We start from the raw sequence: 17,374 nt of genomic DNA on the forward strand, positions 1-17,374 counted from the left end.
AAGGACAAGACTTTACAAAACTTTGAATTTCTGAAACATGTAGGAGGCCTTGGTGCCAAACTGGATCAGTGTTCTCTTTTAAATGCATATTTGCTTTTCCAGAGGAAAAAGGTATTTATTCATAGCCTGGAATGGGTGAATTTCTAAAATTATGTAATTATAGATCTTGAGTTCTTCCGCCACTGACTTTTAACAGCTTCTTTGGAACAGTGTTAATTGAAGTTACTTGAATGGTTGTCTCAAATGGTTTCAAACCTGTAAGGCTATATAACTGGACGGGGCTTCAGGGCAATAGCCATGGAGGGCAAGGAAGAGTAAGCAGGTCTGCATGTTCTCCTGGAGAAGAGGCTGCAGGGAGGAAAATAGACCAGTATGGAACTGAGTGCAGCAATGGAAAAGTAGACAGGAGGGTCCAAGACTGACAAAGCTGACCTCCCAGGTACAGTTGCTCTTCCTTGATAATCGCTTATTTCTGTCTGTTTCTATATTAGGTAGTGGGGAAGGACCTGTCTTATGTTGGTAAGAATCAAGAGTCACACAGGGAGCATCAGCAGGTGATAAATTTTTGTTCTACCTGTTATGTGGAGTGATGTCAATCAGAAATACCTTCTGTTACTAGATTGTGCTGTTTCTTGAAGCTTTTCTTTTGCACTGCCTGAAATACTCACATCTTCAGGTGATCCAGAGCTAAGAGCCAGACAGCTCTGCAGGGGCAACCTGAAAGGTGCTGTGCATTTCGGCACGGTGGTTATACAGCAAGAAAACACGGGCAGCGTTGTCACTGGCCACCTCGTTCATAGCAGTAGTGAACAGAAAGGGAGAATGGGAAGCAACCAGAAATGTTCTGCTCTGTTGCTGCATTGTGAACATGCACCTGGTTTAAAGGTGTCTCTGCGTGGCAGACATCTCTTGGACTTCGCTCATCTATTTATTAGGTTGGTGCAAAAGGAATTATGGTTTTTACATCGTCAGTATTTGCCGTTTGATATTGGAATACATTCTTAAATAAATGTGGTTATGTTATACGTCATTTTAATGCACTTCTCTTGCTTTGTTTTTTTGCTACTGATTTATTACTTGCTGTTTATTTTAGGCTATGGAAATGTTAGACAACAAGCAAATTTGAACAATTTTTATCTTGGAGTTCAAAATGGGTTGTAAAGCAGCAGAGACAACTCACAGCAAGGACAATGCCCTTGGCCCAGGAGCTGCTAACAAACATACAGTGCAGCGCTGGTTCCAGAAGTTTTGCGGAGGAGATGAGAGCCTTGGAGATGAGGAGTGTGGTGGCCATCGGAAGGTGACAACGGCTCATGGAGAGCGACCATCCAAGCTGATCCTTTTACAGCTACGTGAGAAGTTGCCGAAGACTCAACGTTGATCATTCTACAGTCGTTCGGCTTTTGAAGCAAATTGGAAGGGTGAGAAAACTCGGTAAGTGGGTGCTCATGAGCTGGCGAAAAATCAAAAAAAATGTTTTGAAGTGTTTCCTTGTCTTATTCTACACAACAACAAACCATTTCTCGATCAGATTCTGATGTGCGATGACAAGTGTATTGTATATGACAACTGGCGACAACCAGCTCAGTGGTTGGACCAAGAAGAACCTCCACAGCACTTCCCAGAGCCAAACCTGCACCAAAACCAAGTCACGGTCACCGCTGGGTGCTCTGCTGCCAGTCTGACCCCCTACAGCTCTCTGAATCCTGGTGAAACCATCACATCTGAGAAGGATGCTCAGCGAATCGGTGAGATGCACCGAAAACTGCAGCACCTGCAGCCGGCATCGGTCACCACAAAGGGCCCAATTCTTCTCCACGTGGCGCCCGACGATGTGTTGCACAACTGACGCTTCAAAAGGTGAATGAATTGGGCTACGCAGTTTTGTCTCATCTGCCAGATTCACCTGGCCTCTCGCCAACCGACCACCACTTCTCCAAGCATCTCGACAGCGTTTTGCAGGGAAAACAGTTCCACAACCAGCAGGATGCAGAAAATGCTTTCCGAGAGGTCGTCAAATCACAGAGCATGGATTTCTTTATGCCACAGGAATAAACGTATTTCTCCTTGGCAAAAATGTGGTGACTGTAATGGTTCCTATTTTGACAAATAAAGATGTGTTTGAGCCTAGTTATAATGATTTAAAATTCGTGGTCCAAAACCACAATGACTTTTGCACCAACCTAATAGTTAATGAATACTGTGCATCCACCTGTCTCTTAATATTTCTACCTGGTTTGCCCTGCTAGTGCTCCTTTGAGTTTGGTCAAGCTTTTCTGTGTTTCACTTGAGTAACTAGGAGAATTAGGGTTCATGTTTTTGTTTCCTTCATTTCTACTGTATTTGGAATTAACATGAAATAGTTTTGGTTTGTGTGTGTGGTGGTAGTAGTTATATCTCTGCTGCTATTTTTATAAAAAGTACCTCCTGCTAATAGCTAATGAGTATTAACTTAAAGTATGGAGAGACTCAGTGTGCAAATAGCTGTTTGGAGCCTGGATCGGTGCTGTGCTGCACACTCTGTTTCTCACGTTTGTTGCTGGAATTATGGTACAGTAATTCATGACATACAATGCTGAAAAAATTTGACCTCCAACTTGGAGTTCAAGATGGTAGTGTTCATTAGGAAGTGAATCAAGATTGAACAGATGGAATTACCATGAGGATCTACTATGAAATTTTGCTGGCACAGTTGTATTTAATCAGACAGGCTTTGTTTAAAGCAAGCAGGAGCCGACTGCAACCGTCCTGCCTCGTGTGACTGAGCGGTGTGTGGTAACTGGGATACGCTATCCAGCAGGGCTGTCAAAATAAGCTGAAAAAGATGGTTTTGTTCATAGACTAGCCTAAGTAGCATCACTTTGCCAGTTAGGCTTTTGTGTGTAACAATTTAATGGCTGTGACTTCAAAACTTGCATCTGGTTTTCTTTATCCCATGAGTTACGGGAGCCCAACTTTCACGCTGCAGGAGCAGTCGGCTCAGTCTCCTGTGTTGGGTGTGTGGTGCTGGAGGGGTGTTAGGGTAAGTTTTAATGCCTGGCCGGGAGCTGGGAGTGCCATGGGTGCTGTGGCAGGGACAAGTGCCAAATAAAAGGAAATCTGGTGCTGGGGAGGGCAGAACTTGGACTGCACGGAGTGCTTTGGTGCATGATTCGCAATTGCAAAATGAGTGTTCCCTCATGAAGGAAATATCTATAGAGGGGTGAGGAGCAAAGGAACTGAAACTGACAGGAATGGGCAGACTGTGTCAGTGCTTGATATTTTTTTCCTTAATCTTATAAACAAAAGTGACATCCCCCCTAACTAAGGAGAAGCTCCTCCGCCCCTAGAGCTGCTGCCTTTTAAACTCCGGCCCCTCGGCGGGCTGGGGTCGGTTCCGACACAACCTCCGGGGCGGAGGAGCGGCTGTGGCCGCGCGGGCAGGACCGGGCTGCAGCCGGCCCTCACCGGGGGGGGCTCGGCCCCGTTCCCCGCGAGGGGCCGGGGGCGGGGCCGGGGGCGGGCGGGGCCGGGGGCGGGCCGGGCGGGCTCCGGCGCTTCTCACGCGGGGCCGCGGCCGCTTTGTCTGCGGGGAAAGTTGGGCGGCGGGGCGCGGGCTGCGGCGCCGTCCCGGCACCTGCTGAGGGGGCGGCGGGGCCGGCCATCCCCTTCGCCTTCCCTTGTGTTCCCCGCAGCCGCCGAGGGGCCATGGGCGCCCCTGCCGCCGCCTGGGCGCCGTGGTGCCTCCTCAGCGCCGCGCTGGCCGCCGCTGCCTCAGGTGAGTCCCCGGCCCCGTCCCGCGGGCCGCCCCTGCCCTGAGGAGAAGCCGAGCTCCCGTGCCGAGGAGCCCCCCTCTCCCGGCCGCGGGGCTCGGGGCGCCTCTCCCCCGCCTTCCCCCTTCTCCTCGGCCGGGCGGGGGGCCGCCTCCCGCCCCCCGCCATGTTGGCGGCCTCTCCACACCCCGGGGAGGGGCAGCGGCGCGAAGCCGTGCGGGCCCCGGCCCGGCTCTGCCCCATGCCGGCTCTGCCCCCCGGCCCTTCCCGCTCGCAGTCACGCGTGGCGTGGCGGCTTTGGGCCGGCGGGCCGTGTCCCGCTGCCAGCACGGCGGGAGGGGGGCCCGGGGCTGCCCGCCGCGCTCCGCACCTTCTCCTGGCGCCTGCAGGGCGAGGAGGCGGCCCGGGGCAGCAGCCAGCCCGCGGCCGCGCCGAGGCTCGGCTCTGTGGGTGTAGTTGTCCGGAGCCACGAACACGGTGGTTTCCCGCGGCCCCGGGCGCTGGTGGCCCCGGCGCAGCCGCCTGCCCGCGGAGCTGGACACGCACCCGCCGGGGTGACAGGGACAGGAGCCGCGGCGGGCGGGAGCAGGAGCGGCACCGGCGTCGCTCTGGTGGCAGGAGGGTTCCGTTCAACTAGCTGGTGTGCGGGCGTTGCTGTGGGAGCGCTCCGAGCGCCCGCGCAGGCAGCGGGTGTTGCGTTCATCTCTTCTGTCACTGAGCAGGTGTTCTGGGCAGGCTGCTGGAAGTGCGCGGCTGAGATCCTGTGACACTGCCCGCACAGGGTTGAGGGTGTTCGGCTTGGGGGTGCAATGTGGTTGCGCACTTGTGATCTTGGGTTGTTTTCTGGTTTCTCCTTCGACAACGTGACTTTAGGTTCTTGGTTTCCAAGTGGCGGGCTACCCAAGCAGTGCTCCCGCTGTAACGCTGCGTGTCCCCTTTGATATACTGGTGAACACAAGTAGTTAGAAATAGCTCTGTGTGAGCTGGGGAATTGCTAGATGTGAGTTTGGGCTGTTAACTTGTGGGGCAGTACCCTGAGAGACTTAATGTTTTACAAAAAAACCAAGAGCCCAAACCAGTAAACCTCAGCCTCCTGCATCCAAGACGCCCAACACAAAAATACGAAGGCAAAAAAGTTTGAGGGTTTCTTCCCAAGCTTCTGCAGTATGTGAAAGATATGTTCGTTTGGGGAAACCCTTTTGGGTGAGCTTTGCGATTGCAAACAGTCATAAATCACAGCGGTGCCTCGGAGCTGCCTGCAGAGCCAGGGCTCTGGAACAAAGAGCGATGTTGCCGAACTTAACGTGCGTGGTGTGGTCACGTCTTGGGCTGGCCCAGAACTGGGAATAAAAATATACCTGAAAAGTGGTTATAACTAAGGATTTTTCAGAGCCCTATAAAGATGAGTTATATCCTTTGTAACTTGTGAGGGAGTGAAACGTGTTTTTGCGTTAGGAAGAATCAGATTTCCTGCGTTTGCTCTCCAGCCGTGCGCGCTGGAGCGAGGCTGTGTGTGCAGAGCGCGGTGCAGGGCACGGTGCAGAGCGCGGTGCGCACGGTGCAGGGCGCGGTGCAGGGCGCGGTGCAGGGCACGGTGCAGAGCGCGGTGCAGGGCACGGTGCAGAGCGCGGTGCAGGGCGCGGTGCAGGGCACGGTGCAGGGCGCGGTGCAGAGCGCGGTGCAGGGCGCGGTGCAGAGCGCGGTGCAGAGCGCGGTGCAGGGCACGGTGCAGAGCGCGGTGCAGAGCGCGGTGCAGGGCACGGTGCAGGGCGCGGTGCAGAGCGCGGTGCAGAGCGCGGTGCAGAGCGCGGTGCAGAGCGCGGTGCAGGGCACGGTGCAGAGCGCGGTGCAGAGCGCGGTGCAGGGCACGGTGCAGGGCGCGGTGCAGAGCGCGGTGCAGAGCGCGGTGCAGAGCGCGGTGCAGAGCGCGGTGCAGGGCGCGGTGCAGAGCGCGGTGCAGAGCGCGGTGCAGAGCGCGGTGCAGGGCACGGTGCAGAGCGCGGTGCAGGGCGCGGTGCAGGGCGCGGTGCAGAACGCGGTGCAGAGCGCGGTGCAGGGCTGTGGGAGGTCTGCGTGGGTTTGGCCGGTGTGTGCTGGGCTGCGGGCGGCAGCTGCTCTTTGCCGCCGCGGCCTTTTCCGTGCCTGCTGTGCGATGAGCTCTTTGGCACACGGCGGCTCTTTCACAGCGTGTTCACAGTGCCTGGCACAAAGGGCCCGAGATGTAATTACAGCCTCTTCAAGCACAAGTAAGAAATGCCTTTTTTTTTTTTTTTTAAATAGTTTTCCTGTGTCTTTTTGATGTCTTCAAATCCTTGGTGGGGGCTCTGATGCCATATTTTACATTTTAAGGTGATAAATCATTGTTACGTTCATTCTTTTAAGGATCTATATATGCTAGTGAGCAAAAAACCAAGGGCAGCAAGCCCTTTTTTTGAGTAAAACAGTTGAGTTGTGCTGATCTTCACTAACTGGTAATAAGTTTTGGGTGGTTTTTTTTTCCATGTGCCATTTAACAGTATATGACCTTGTGTTTTGCACCGATTTTTGAGGATGGTGAACCTTGAAATTATCCTCTCTTGCCAAAAGAAGAATGTGAGGGAGGAGAGATATGTTGGAGGGCAGGAAGATAATGGGTATTTGAAAATCAGTGCAGTAACATGAAGTCGGGAGAAAGCATGACCGAGTGTTTTGTTGCTTTTGTTTTTTTTCCCATAAATGGGAATTGCTTTGAAGTTCAGGTAAATAAATGAACAGGTAATTGCTAAGAGTCAGTCTCTTCATCACCTCCTGATGGTGCCTGTGCAGCCGCTCGTAGCTGAGCTGAAGACCAGCTGGAAGGAGGAGCTCTTGATTCGAAGCAGCGTAGCTCCAAGGTTTCCTGTACCAATTTGTCTAATCTCCATTTTACGCAAAACACGGCTCTTCAGTGAGGAAATTCTTCGTTCTCTGGGTGGTCCCTTGAGGCAGCTTTTTCTGCGTTCTTTTCATCTTTGAGTTTCTTGGGTTGCTTTTGATTTCGCATTCTTGTCGTGTTTTCAGCACACAGATACATGTAGTTTGAGAACAGGCTGTTTCCTAGATAATCAATTGTCATTCAGCTTACTCATGATTTTAATTTCTAACTTCTTAATCGAAGGAGAATGTATAAAATATGTTTGAATGGGTGTATATCTGTACCTCTTGCTTGGAGAACCTTTTAGGACGGCTGATGCAGGGCGAATGCCGTGAGCCTGTTGTTGGGTGCAATGTGACCCATTGTCCACAGAGGAGTGATCTGGGAGCAGGAATTCATGCTGGCTCTTTTTGCAGTGATTACATTTTTATGTATATGTTCCTGTGCTTTTTTTTTTGTTCTCCTGTAAATGGCAAGAGGGTTTATAGGAGCCCAGAGAAGACACTGCCTTTTAGCATGCCATTAATGTTGTGTAGCCTTGTGTTTTTAAGGGCTGTATTTTGCCTTTGAGTAGCTGTGGCTTCCCTTTAGTTCAGTGAGAGCCTGGACAATTATTCAAAGTTGAAAATGGGTTCTGAGTTTCATCTTAGGTGTATACTGTGCGAATTTCCATCTGACGGGGGCAGCCTTGGTGACAGCGGAGCGGGGAGACATGAGCACCTCCAGTGAGTGGGAGTTGTTGTCTGTGTCCTTCTGTCTGAGAAAGACTGGGTAATTTCTTGCAATTATAACGCTGTGATGCTTTCTGTGTTGCATAGGAGGTTTTAAGTTCACTGGGGGGTGTGCTGGTGTTACTTGCTTCTGATCACTTCCCTGGTTTTTGTCCCGCAGGTGCCTGTGTCTACCGAGGCTCGTCGTTTGAGGTAGGTGAGCTTGAATGTGTAACGTGGGAGAAGCGTTTGAGAATGTGCTGTTGAACTTGGCTCTGGTTTCTGATTTTCGTCACCCCTGCCGCTGGGGTGGCTGATCATGCCGCATTTCGGCCTGCTGGAAAGAAACAGCAAACTAAATATTGCCCTTAGAGGAGTTAGGAATTCTCTCTGGGCCTTTGAACCCAACCACTCTCATTCTCAGCACAGCTCCGCCTGCTTCTGAGGCTCCTTCTTTGTCCAGTGTGTGAAGAGATGTGAGAGATTTCAAGGTTTTTGGAAGCCGTGTGAATCGGAAATGTGCGGTCCTAGGCAGGCTAAAGGTAATATTTTATAAAATGTCTCAGTAATGCTAGGATATAGCTTGTGTTGTGGGTTTTTTTCCTGAATTAATAAGGTATTCATGACAACAATTTAACACCTTTTCTTCTGAGCTGATTATGGTAAGTACTGTGTACCCAAGCTGCTCTTTATAAACCCGCAGTATTTTCTTTCATAGTCTTCCTCTTGGCATGTACATAATCCTCAAGTAACTTTGTACAAGAATCATTGTTTTGCAGAGTTTGTAAGCAGTGTTTTGCTCTGTAGCACTTGTCTGCCTTGCTCTGGTTCTCTGGCCTAAAAGGAAATGCTCGAGAAACTTGCTTTTCTGGAACTTTTTTGTACCTGGCTCCAATCCCACAACAGGCTTGCTCGGGGATGTGTTCCCGTAGCCAGGAGGCAGCGTGCAGCGGCGCTTTATTTCCCGCAAAGCTCTCCAGCAAAGCTGGACACGTGCTCTGTGTGTGTGTGATGTGTGACCACCGCATATCTTGGAAAAAACTGGTGGCAGGTGGTTCTTTAGGCCTTGTGACATAAAACTGGGGTCTCGTAAGTTTTTCTACCCCAAGAGGGGAATGTAGGGAGGTGAATGGTTTTGGTGGGTGTCTTGGGAAGAAGCAGGAGGAGGCTAAAGGTGTTTTCTTGTGTTAGTGATGCTCTGTGGAGCTTCGCTGTGGGAACAGCAGCTGGAAAGTTGGTCTGGATTCCAGGTTCCATGCATCGTGAGGCAGGTTGCTTTCTGCTGAGCACCGCAGCTCAGTAAGGGCACAAGAGAGCCGAAGGGTTGGTGAGGGGGCTGTCATCCGCCGCTGATAAATACTCGCCTGTCAGTCAGAGATTTCATTTGCTTTCTGCTTGCTAATTGGTGTTTTTTCTCTGCTTTTTCTTTCGCTGCTGCTCTGTGTTTGAAATGCTAGTGCGGCTCTCGATAGTAGCTTGCCATAGCATTTGTACATAAAGGCCGTGGGATAATCTACGTTAGATGTATCCCGTTTAAGGAAATTGCTTCCAGTATCTTTGATTTTGTCTTTAATAAAAAGATTATTGTGTTTTTTATTAAGAAACCACATCTGTAACAGCAGTAGTTTTCGGCAGCTGTACAAGAGGATCGCTCTGCAGCAGAACTTGGAGCAGACACAGAATTGACGCAGGTGTACAACTGGCATTTATAATGAAGTAAAACTCGAGCAACTCAAGCTTGTCATTTTTGGAGCAAGGACCTGTCCCGTCTCTAACTGTCATGTCTGCAGATGTGCCTGCTTTCCTGTCTGAGTGATGTTTGCTGTGGGAACAGGCCTTTGCTTGCTCCTCCATGAGTATTTCAGTATTTCTTCCATTTTATGTGCACTAATGTAACAACTTTTCATTACTCTTTGGAATTGAATATAGATTGAAGGACAGGCTCTGTGGCTGCAGCGTGCAGTCTGAGAACAGGTACTAAACCCACATAGTTTCTGACTCAGACAGGGAAAATATCACGTGCAAAGTAACAAACCTGTGGGCCAGGTGCATCTTCCTCTGTAACGCTGCTTCACGCTTTCTTTGGGTGTCTGTGTTGGGAACTGCACAGGGAACCGTGGAAACTACAGATGGACAAGGAACTTGACTAGGGTTTGTTTCACTCTCTGGTTTGTGCCACTTGTGACAGCAGCGTTGATGTTGGCTTGGTTAAGCGTGGTTCAACGCAGTGCCTGTGAAGCACTGATGCAGCTGTCTGACAAATGAACACCGGGAGCTGTTGCCTCCTGGCTTTGCTGGTACACTTGTGTTTATTGGAGCTGGGGAGGAGGGCATTTTTTAATCACCAGTTGGGATTCTGCATGTGCAAGTTGCCATGTCATATCTGTAACAGTGTCATCATGATGAACACAATTGGTTTTTTTCTCCTGTATCCCAGATCATTAGCAAAGTAAAAGCCTATTCTGCATGTAATCTGTGTCTTTGTCTTGCTGCTTCATCTCTGGCAAGGCTGGGACCTGTGTTCACGAGCCTTTTTGTGCCCCCTCCGCGAACAAGGGCTGGCGTGCACTGTGCAGAGTAGGTGTTGTGCTCGGAAGGACAGTGGCACAGGGTAGTCCCAGCTGGAGCTTGTGACTGGCCTTGCTGGGAGCTCTGTGTGGGTCACTCCTGGAGTGGAAATCCCTTGGGGGTGTGTTGAGCTGGTGGGTGTGTATTCTTCTGGATGCTTTTCTTACTGTCTGCCTTTCCAAAACAGATGTGCTGACAGGGGCAGAATAATTTATAGAATAGGATGAAAATGGCACTCCTGTGACAAGTTCAGTCCCTTCCAGTTGGGTTTGTGTACCAGTTCGGTAGCATGAACGAAGCCTTCTTTAATGGAGCCGACAACAGCTTTGGTGTGCTGACTGCCCAAGCCATTACCCAGCCTCTGCAACTCCAGCTGTTTCATGTTGCTGTCATTTTATTGACTTGTTCCTTTAAATCTGTAGACAAGGTGAGAGGCAAGAAGCTGGGCACAGGAAACAAGGACAAGCAGATGGACAATTATTTCTTCAGAAGATACTGAAGCCTCTTGTGTGTGCAGCAGCTGCAAAATTAGCCTTAATATCTTGATTATAGTGCCAGCCAGAGGAAGCTGGTGGTAACATGGAACAGCCCCAGGTTTTGTGAGTGTGATGAGTAGTGGTGTGACCAGCTAAAGGAAAAGGTGGGCACAGTTTCATGCCGTGGCTTGACAAAGCTGGACTATAAAGATGCCATTGGGAAGGGATTTGGTTTGGGGAAGCTGTGCTGGGCTGCGTGCTGCTCTGTGCAGCGCTGTGGGAGCTCTGGCTTGAGCTCCGCTTACTGGTCTTGGCTGCTGTCGGCTGCATCGTGGGTTAAACTGAGTTTTACTGGTGCGGCGCCCTGCCAGAGAAGAGCTGGGATGGATGCGACAGCAGAATTTGGCTGTGGGGTTCGGCACTAGTGGTGCTGCTGTGTGCCCAGAGGGCGACAGGAAAACAGACAGGGGAAGCATTCGTGGTTTTATCATTTGTACATGACTTTAGAAATACGCACTTAATGCGTTCAGTGAAGAAATCCCAGTGGCAGGATGAACGTGCAAGCTAGAGATGTCATCTGTGTAGAATCTGTTCCAGGGGAGGAATGTGCCTTCTGGGTGCATTTGCTTACAAACCATTTACTCACTGGAAAAGACGGGTTTTTTCTGAATGACAAGAAGGCACTGGGCCAAAAATTGCAACCTCATCTGATGGCTCCCCCCTGGAGCGGCAGCACCCACGAATAGAGCTGTTGCCAAGCCTCAAGGCAGATCTGTAGAAACTCCTGTGCGTTAAACTGTGGCTAGAAACACCGTTATCTTTTAGTGTTCCCTGCTCTTGAGGGGTTTATTCGCAGTTTCATGTGTAAGTAGTTGCGGGCGGACGGTTACTGGCTTATTGCAGGAGGGCTGTTTGCTGCAAGTCGTGTTTTGTGGCACTTGGCCGTCTCTCTCCCTTCTGCTGCAAACCCGGACTCTGAAGTCAATCGAAAACTCCTTGGGGCATAAATCAAACATTTTAAGTGCAGTGAGCGCAGGCGCTGCAGAGTTGCTCCAATTATTAACACCGTTCGTGTTCTGCATCTTGCTTGGCTGACTGAGCTGCTTGTCTGTCAAGGGTCAGCTTGTGTTTATGCCTTTTTCTGAGGAAAAACACATTTTTGTGTTTGATTTCCATCCCTGCTGCGGAGGCTTGTGTTCCTCCTCTGCCTTCACCTTGGAGGAAGCTTTCGGATCCACACAACCAGCACGGCTGCCTCCTTTACTTAGCAGAGAAGCAAATACACATTACTATGTTTTTCTTATTAGCCGGGGGGTAGTGTAGGTGGGGATGAGGAGACATTCGCGCCACGCTGAAAGCTCCTATGTGTGGGAGGTATTGATGAAGCCGTGTCTGGGTGTCTCTGCCAGCTGCCTTGTGCTCGAGGAGCCTTCAGCCCTGGGATGATGAGACACGAAGCCACAGGGCTGTGAATTAAGGTGGGAGTTGGTTTAAATGGCAAGTGTGACTTGATAAATGACACTTCATGTCTGGTAGACACTGCAATGAGGAAAGACAAGTCCCTGTCTCCACTGAACTTTTACTTTGTGGTAATCCATGGACATCGTTGCAGCAGCTGCTGGTAATGCGTGCGAGCATGAGTTTGGGGCCTGGCTGGTTCCTGTGGAGGTTTCATGAGACAAACATGGGGCTTTTGTAACACTATAAAGCACCAAACAAGCCAGGCAGCTTTTCTTGAAAGGAAATACATTATTAATTTGGAGTTTGAATGGAAATGATGGACAGAATAAAAAGTCCTATGCTAACCCGCAGTAAACGGTACTGTACTTCTACCAAAAAACCCACCTTACTTCCCTTTTTCCTTTTGAAACTGCCTGAAAAATGATTCAAATTAATTGAAGTGCTTTGTTGACTTGAACATGTTCAAAGAAGAGATTTAGGATTAGCAGTCAATCAAAAGAGCAACGTGACTTTTCCAGAAAAGGAAAAGGAAATAAAATATAGCTCTTCAGATAGGCCAGCTGTTCATCTTTTGAATTCTGCTCTGCAGTCAGTCATGGTGGAGGCCACAAAACGATAGTGAAAGTAAATTTGACATGTTGACAGATATCCATTGTATAAATCCAGCTTCCATCAGCTCTGTTGTCGATCAGATCATTGACTTCACGTGCACATTAACTGTACCTTTCTATGAGCACTCGCAAGGAGCTGGACTGACCGGGGGACACGGCAAAAGATAAGGACATGAAATGCTGGAGGTGGCTCCTTGCTCAGCTTTGGAGGTGTTTCGTACGTGATTATGTTTGACTTCCTTAATTGCAGTGGCAAGTGTAATTGGAGTGGAGAAACCAAGTGCTGGTTTCAAGTTCTGCGTCTGAAGAAAAAAGCGCATGGAAGTGTTGGTGCTAAAAGCTTGAAGTTCATGACAATAAAACAGCTGGAATTATCCAAGGTGACCACATGTGTCACATTTCTGCTTAATAAAGTGTCCCTTTGAATCTTCTGATTAACGTGACAACTTCTTTCTGTTACCTCTGTATATTTTGCTGTCTCAAGTTTAAAGAAAGTCTGATTTTATGCTTTTTGAATCAGGTTCGTGTTTCCATCTGTAGTTAGTGCTGAGTCAGCAGTGAAAGGGACACGTACTGAATAGAAAATGCTTTTTTCAAGATTTTGAACGTCCCACTCCAGGTAGCTCATCTTCTGAATAAATTTAGTGACTATTTAAAATAAATCTTAGCCAGTGCAAAGCACTCTGCTTAGAGAATGTTTCCAATTAGCAATGGAAAAATGAGCCTCGCTTTAATTTCTTTAGAAGGATAACAAGTTACTGCTGAAAAAAGAGCTGAGAATTGAAGATTGCAGTTGAAGGTTTTGCATGCTATTTTCTACAGTGGCGAAAATGGGTTTTTTAAATCATGTGATTTAAGCACCACTGCTCATCCTCAGCTTCACCAGAGCACAAAACTATAAATTTCTGTTTATAACAGGCATATAACACTTGGCAGCTATAAACTCTTGTTCACAGCAGCACGATTCTCCCCTCTGTACAATGTTCAAGCAAACATTTTCCCAAATTCTGTGATATGACCCAGTTTGCTGTGGGGTGCAGAGCAGATGCGTTCTTGTAGACATGAGCACTGACTGATATCTACAGATAAATTGTATTTATTGAACGGGTATAATTAGGTGGGGTGACTCCCCTGAGACTTGGGACAGTAGTGATGGAAAGAGGGGGGAATTTGGTGCGGCGGGGCCTGATTTTGCAGCGCGGTGGTCTAAGCCTGCGGAGAGCAAGTGCCTAACACGGAATAATGGTTTTATGCAGCGAGTGGGGCTTAATATCCAACTTACACTTGGTTTGTGTGGCTGTGGATGGGAGCGCAAGGTGATGGAAAACGGGCCTCTCGATGTGAATTGTGTGCAGTTAGGGTTTATTAATACGAGATGCTCCTCACGTAGGAGATCCCTTCTGCTTGGTGGTTTCGTAAAGCTGAGATCAACCGCAAATTGAAAATAAAGACAGAAGTGTTGGCATGGAGAGTGTTTTTTGAATAAAGCACGTGCTACGTGTGTGTTCCTTCCTTGTGTTCCTTTAAAATAACAGCATGAAGACAGAGGAATGGGGATAGGCCGTCTGTACTTCATGGTACCAGGTCAAAGCAGCTTAGGTTTTAGGTGAAGATTATTCACCTGAGGAGGTAGTGAATTCTTGTTTCTTTACTGATCATGAATTATTTCTTTGTGAATCAAGGCACACACTTTAATATGTAATAACTCTTCTTGTGTTTTTTTAGTGATTCTAATATAGAAGATATCTAAATATCATTTTTTTAGACTGAGGAAAATAAACCCCTCATTTAACAGGGGAACACAACACTGAGAGCACAGCTGAGGCTTAGGATGTTCCAAGACTATCACATTTATTTTATTATGTAGCGACTTCAAACTTGCTCTGAATACCAAATAACATACAGTAAAAACTCTTGAACTTCTCCAGGTTAGTTCTCTATCTTTGTCCAAGGAGTTTGACATGGTCCCCGCAATCAATCAGTACAGCTTGCATATCAGTCTTATTTTATGTGCTTTTTCATTTTTCCTTCTGATAACAAGTCCTGTGAGCTCCACCGTCCTTGTGTGACTATCAGCTCTTTGAAACATCCATAAGGAGGAAGGGCTTGAGAGCTGGGTGGTAAAGTCGCTTAAAAAGCCGGAAGAGTCTGCTTAAACTATACCCTTAACTTACTGTAAGCAGGGGCGGATTACACCGTGCTGGGAGACTATGGCCGGGATCCAGACAACTCTATAAGCTGTTGCATTTCAAAGGTTTTTACGTTTTGGGGGTGCTGTGAGGGTGTTCACGCCTCAGAAAAGAACCGAGGCTTTGCCTGTGGAAGGGTAAATGCTGCAGCTCCTCCGGGATGGTGTTTCAAAGGAGAAACCAGTAAGTGACTGAAGGTGCAGCTGAAGTTCCTGATGTGAATGACAAATGCACCAAACCGGACTCTGTCACAGCTGCCCCCACGTTCTCAAGTGGGGGCAGCAGAGGTGGACACGGCGAGAGGAGCCGTGTCCTTCTCCTGACGTGTCCCCGTGCAGGGGCAGACTTTGCTCCGGCATGCACTATGTCTTAATGCACAACTCCTTGCAACTGGAGCACAAAACTGGTTTCTTTGTTCACCCCGAGATGGGTATTTCTCAACTCTCTCTGCAGTGGGCTGCAAATACACTAAATTTACTGTCCAGTTCCCTTCTGCTTGTCTCCTCTCCTGGTACACTTGCTGATCATAGATTGTTCCCATTCACACACGTGGTGTTTGTGGCAAAAAGAGATTTTGAAACGAGTCGTCTTTACTTTAGATAGCACAAAAGGGGCAAGGACAATTAATAAACTAAAAGAAGATTTTATGGGTCGTGGGGCTTTGAGCTTTCACCAGGGACTGCGGGCTGTCCGCAGTGACTCTCTGGCTGTCCACAGTGACTCTCTGGCTGTCTGCGGTGACTCTCTGGCTGTCCGCGGTGACTTTCTGGCTGTCCGCGGTGACTCTCTGGCTGTCCAGTGACTCTCTGGCTGTCCGCGGTGACTCTCTGGCTGTCCGCGGTGACTCTCTGGCTGTCCGCGGTGACTTTCTGGCTGTCCGCGGTGACTCTCTGGCTGTCCGCGGTGACTCTCTGGCTGTCCGCGGTGACTCTGTGCAGCCTGTGGTTTTCTCCTTGCAGATGCGGGTGTGTGCTGGCTGTATCGTTCTGCTTCAGGGGTCTCTGGTGCGTCCCGGCCGGTGAAGGGCTGGTGCTTCAATCTGCGCTGTGTTGTGGGAGGTGATCTGACGTCAGCCTTATTGCGAGATCAAGGGCCTCACAAGAGCTGCCCTGTTCCACCTTTTCCATCTCAGTGATCTTTCTGGATGCAAACACTGGCGTAAGGAGATGATTAACATTTAATAACAGATGTAGGAGCTGTATGCTAAAGCATTGTCAGGAGGTGTTGGATTTCTTGTGGATTCATTCACCAGGACAATTTGATAATTACCCAGCATTTATAAAGTTCACGAGTTGTTGTGCCTTCCGTCTTTCCAGATGCATTTGGAGAGCCTTGTTTAGGAAATAATTCCCTGTGCTTTATCATTTACTTTTCCTTTTTAAACTCCTCACATGAAAAATTCCTTTTTTTCTTCCATAGGTCACTAATGCAGGTTGTGTTTCCTCATTCCTTCCCTCTCCTCAACCCTGAAAAACCTCGACTGGGTTTCCTGTTTGCATTTTCTCTCTGGAGTAGGGGTTGTGACGTCCAGTTAATTGGTAAAAGAGATGGTGGCAATCAGGTTTTGCATGCCGGGGAGAAGGGGCAAGAGCCGTGTCTTTGGATAGCCCCCTTTGCAGGAAGATTTGCGTTCTATGTTTCTGTGTCAAATGTGATTTTAGTTTTGAACTATCAGCACTTGCTTTTCTGTCCTTGTTTCTTGCGTGTTGTAAATGACGGCTCACCAGAAAACTCATTTTCTGTCTCTTCAGTGCAATAATTCAGAGCTGCATAAGTCACCCAGTGGAGCACAGTTCTGGAACAGTCATCTTACTGTTTCTATGGGCTGCTCAAAAATCTTCAATCCTATTCCAGGGGCATAACTTTAACACCTATCAGATGGCTTTTAAAGGTCTTTGAGCTTAACAAGAAAGTTTTAATTATCCCCAGATTATATTTTACAGAAGTGGTGTTTATGCTCTGAATATACGTGTACGTCGGTAGTTTTAGGAGAGGTAAAACGAAGAGAGCTTGGTTTAGGTGGATCTGTACGTCACCGAACGACACTGAATATTTAAAAGAGAGTTTGGGTATGATCTTGTCAACTCTCAAAATGCCACATAAGTCTATTAAGGTTGAGCTTTGCGTCTGGGTAGCTGGATGGTCACACGGAGCAAAACAGAAATGCCAGTATGAAACCCCCTCACTGTCACAGTTGTTGCACGGACTGGTTATGTTAATTGCTTTAAAGTTGTCCAGGATAAATAGTTCTCTGAGCCTTTTCAATGAACGTTAACTCTCCAGTTGTTGTTCTTGTACCTGCTGCTTTTCTCAAGGTGTCCAAGATATTCCTTGGTGTTTTTGGGAAGGCATATTGTGGATGGAAAAAATCCCCGGTATGAAACTCTTCCAGATGGGCGCATCGATGTTGTATCCCCGCTCAGAGCTGTCAGCCCTGGAAGCGGCTGTGAAGAGCCACGTGGTGCTGGGACGCGCTCAAGTTTATGATGCCGGGAGGTCTGTATTTCTGCCACACATATTAAACAGCTTCTCGTGTGAATATATACAGCAGAGTCCGCTGGAAGAGCGCTGTAATTCTCCTAGTGCTGTGATTTATTGTCGAGTGCCACTGGAATAAAATACGGACTTGATTTTGTAATCATTATAGCTACTTCAGATTCATTCGGTAATGAATCCTCTAACTAACCCCGTGAGCTCAGCATTGGAAATATCTA

The 17,374-nt window shown here is 48.5% G+C and overlaps 1 protein-coding gene across 1 annotated transcript in view; it reads left to right on the forward strand.

Moving 5' to 3' along the window:
• The first annotated feature begins 3,559 nt into the window (after positions 1–3,559).
• FRAS1 (Fraser extracellular matrix complex subunit 1) overlaps positions 3,560–17,374 on the forward strand; it is a 128,457-nt gene continuing 114,642 nt past the window's right edge. Inside the window, exons 1-2 of the mRNA XM_065634852.1 lie at positions 3,560–3,757; positions 7,537–7,568. Of these exons, the coding sequence (XP_065490924.1) occupies positions 3,688–3,757; positions 7,537–7,568 (102 nt within the window). The 5' untranslated portion in view covers positions 3,560–3,687. The remainder of the gene's footprint in view (positions 3,758–7,536; positions 7,569–17,374) is intronic.

The sequence above is a fragment of the Caloenas nicobarica genome, chromosome 4 (genome assembly GCF_036013445.1).
Source record: "Caloenas nicobarica isolate bCalNic1 chromosome 4, bCalNic1.hap1, whole genome shotgun sequence".
NCBI classification, from domain to species: Eukaryota; Metazoa; Chordata; class Aves; order Columbiformes; family Columbidae; genus Caloenas; species Caloenas nicobarica.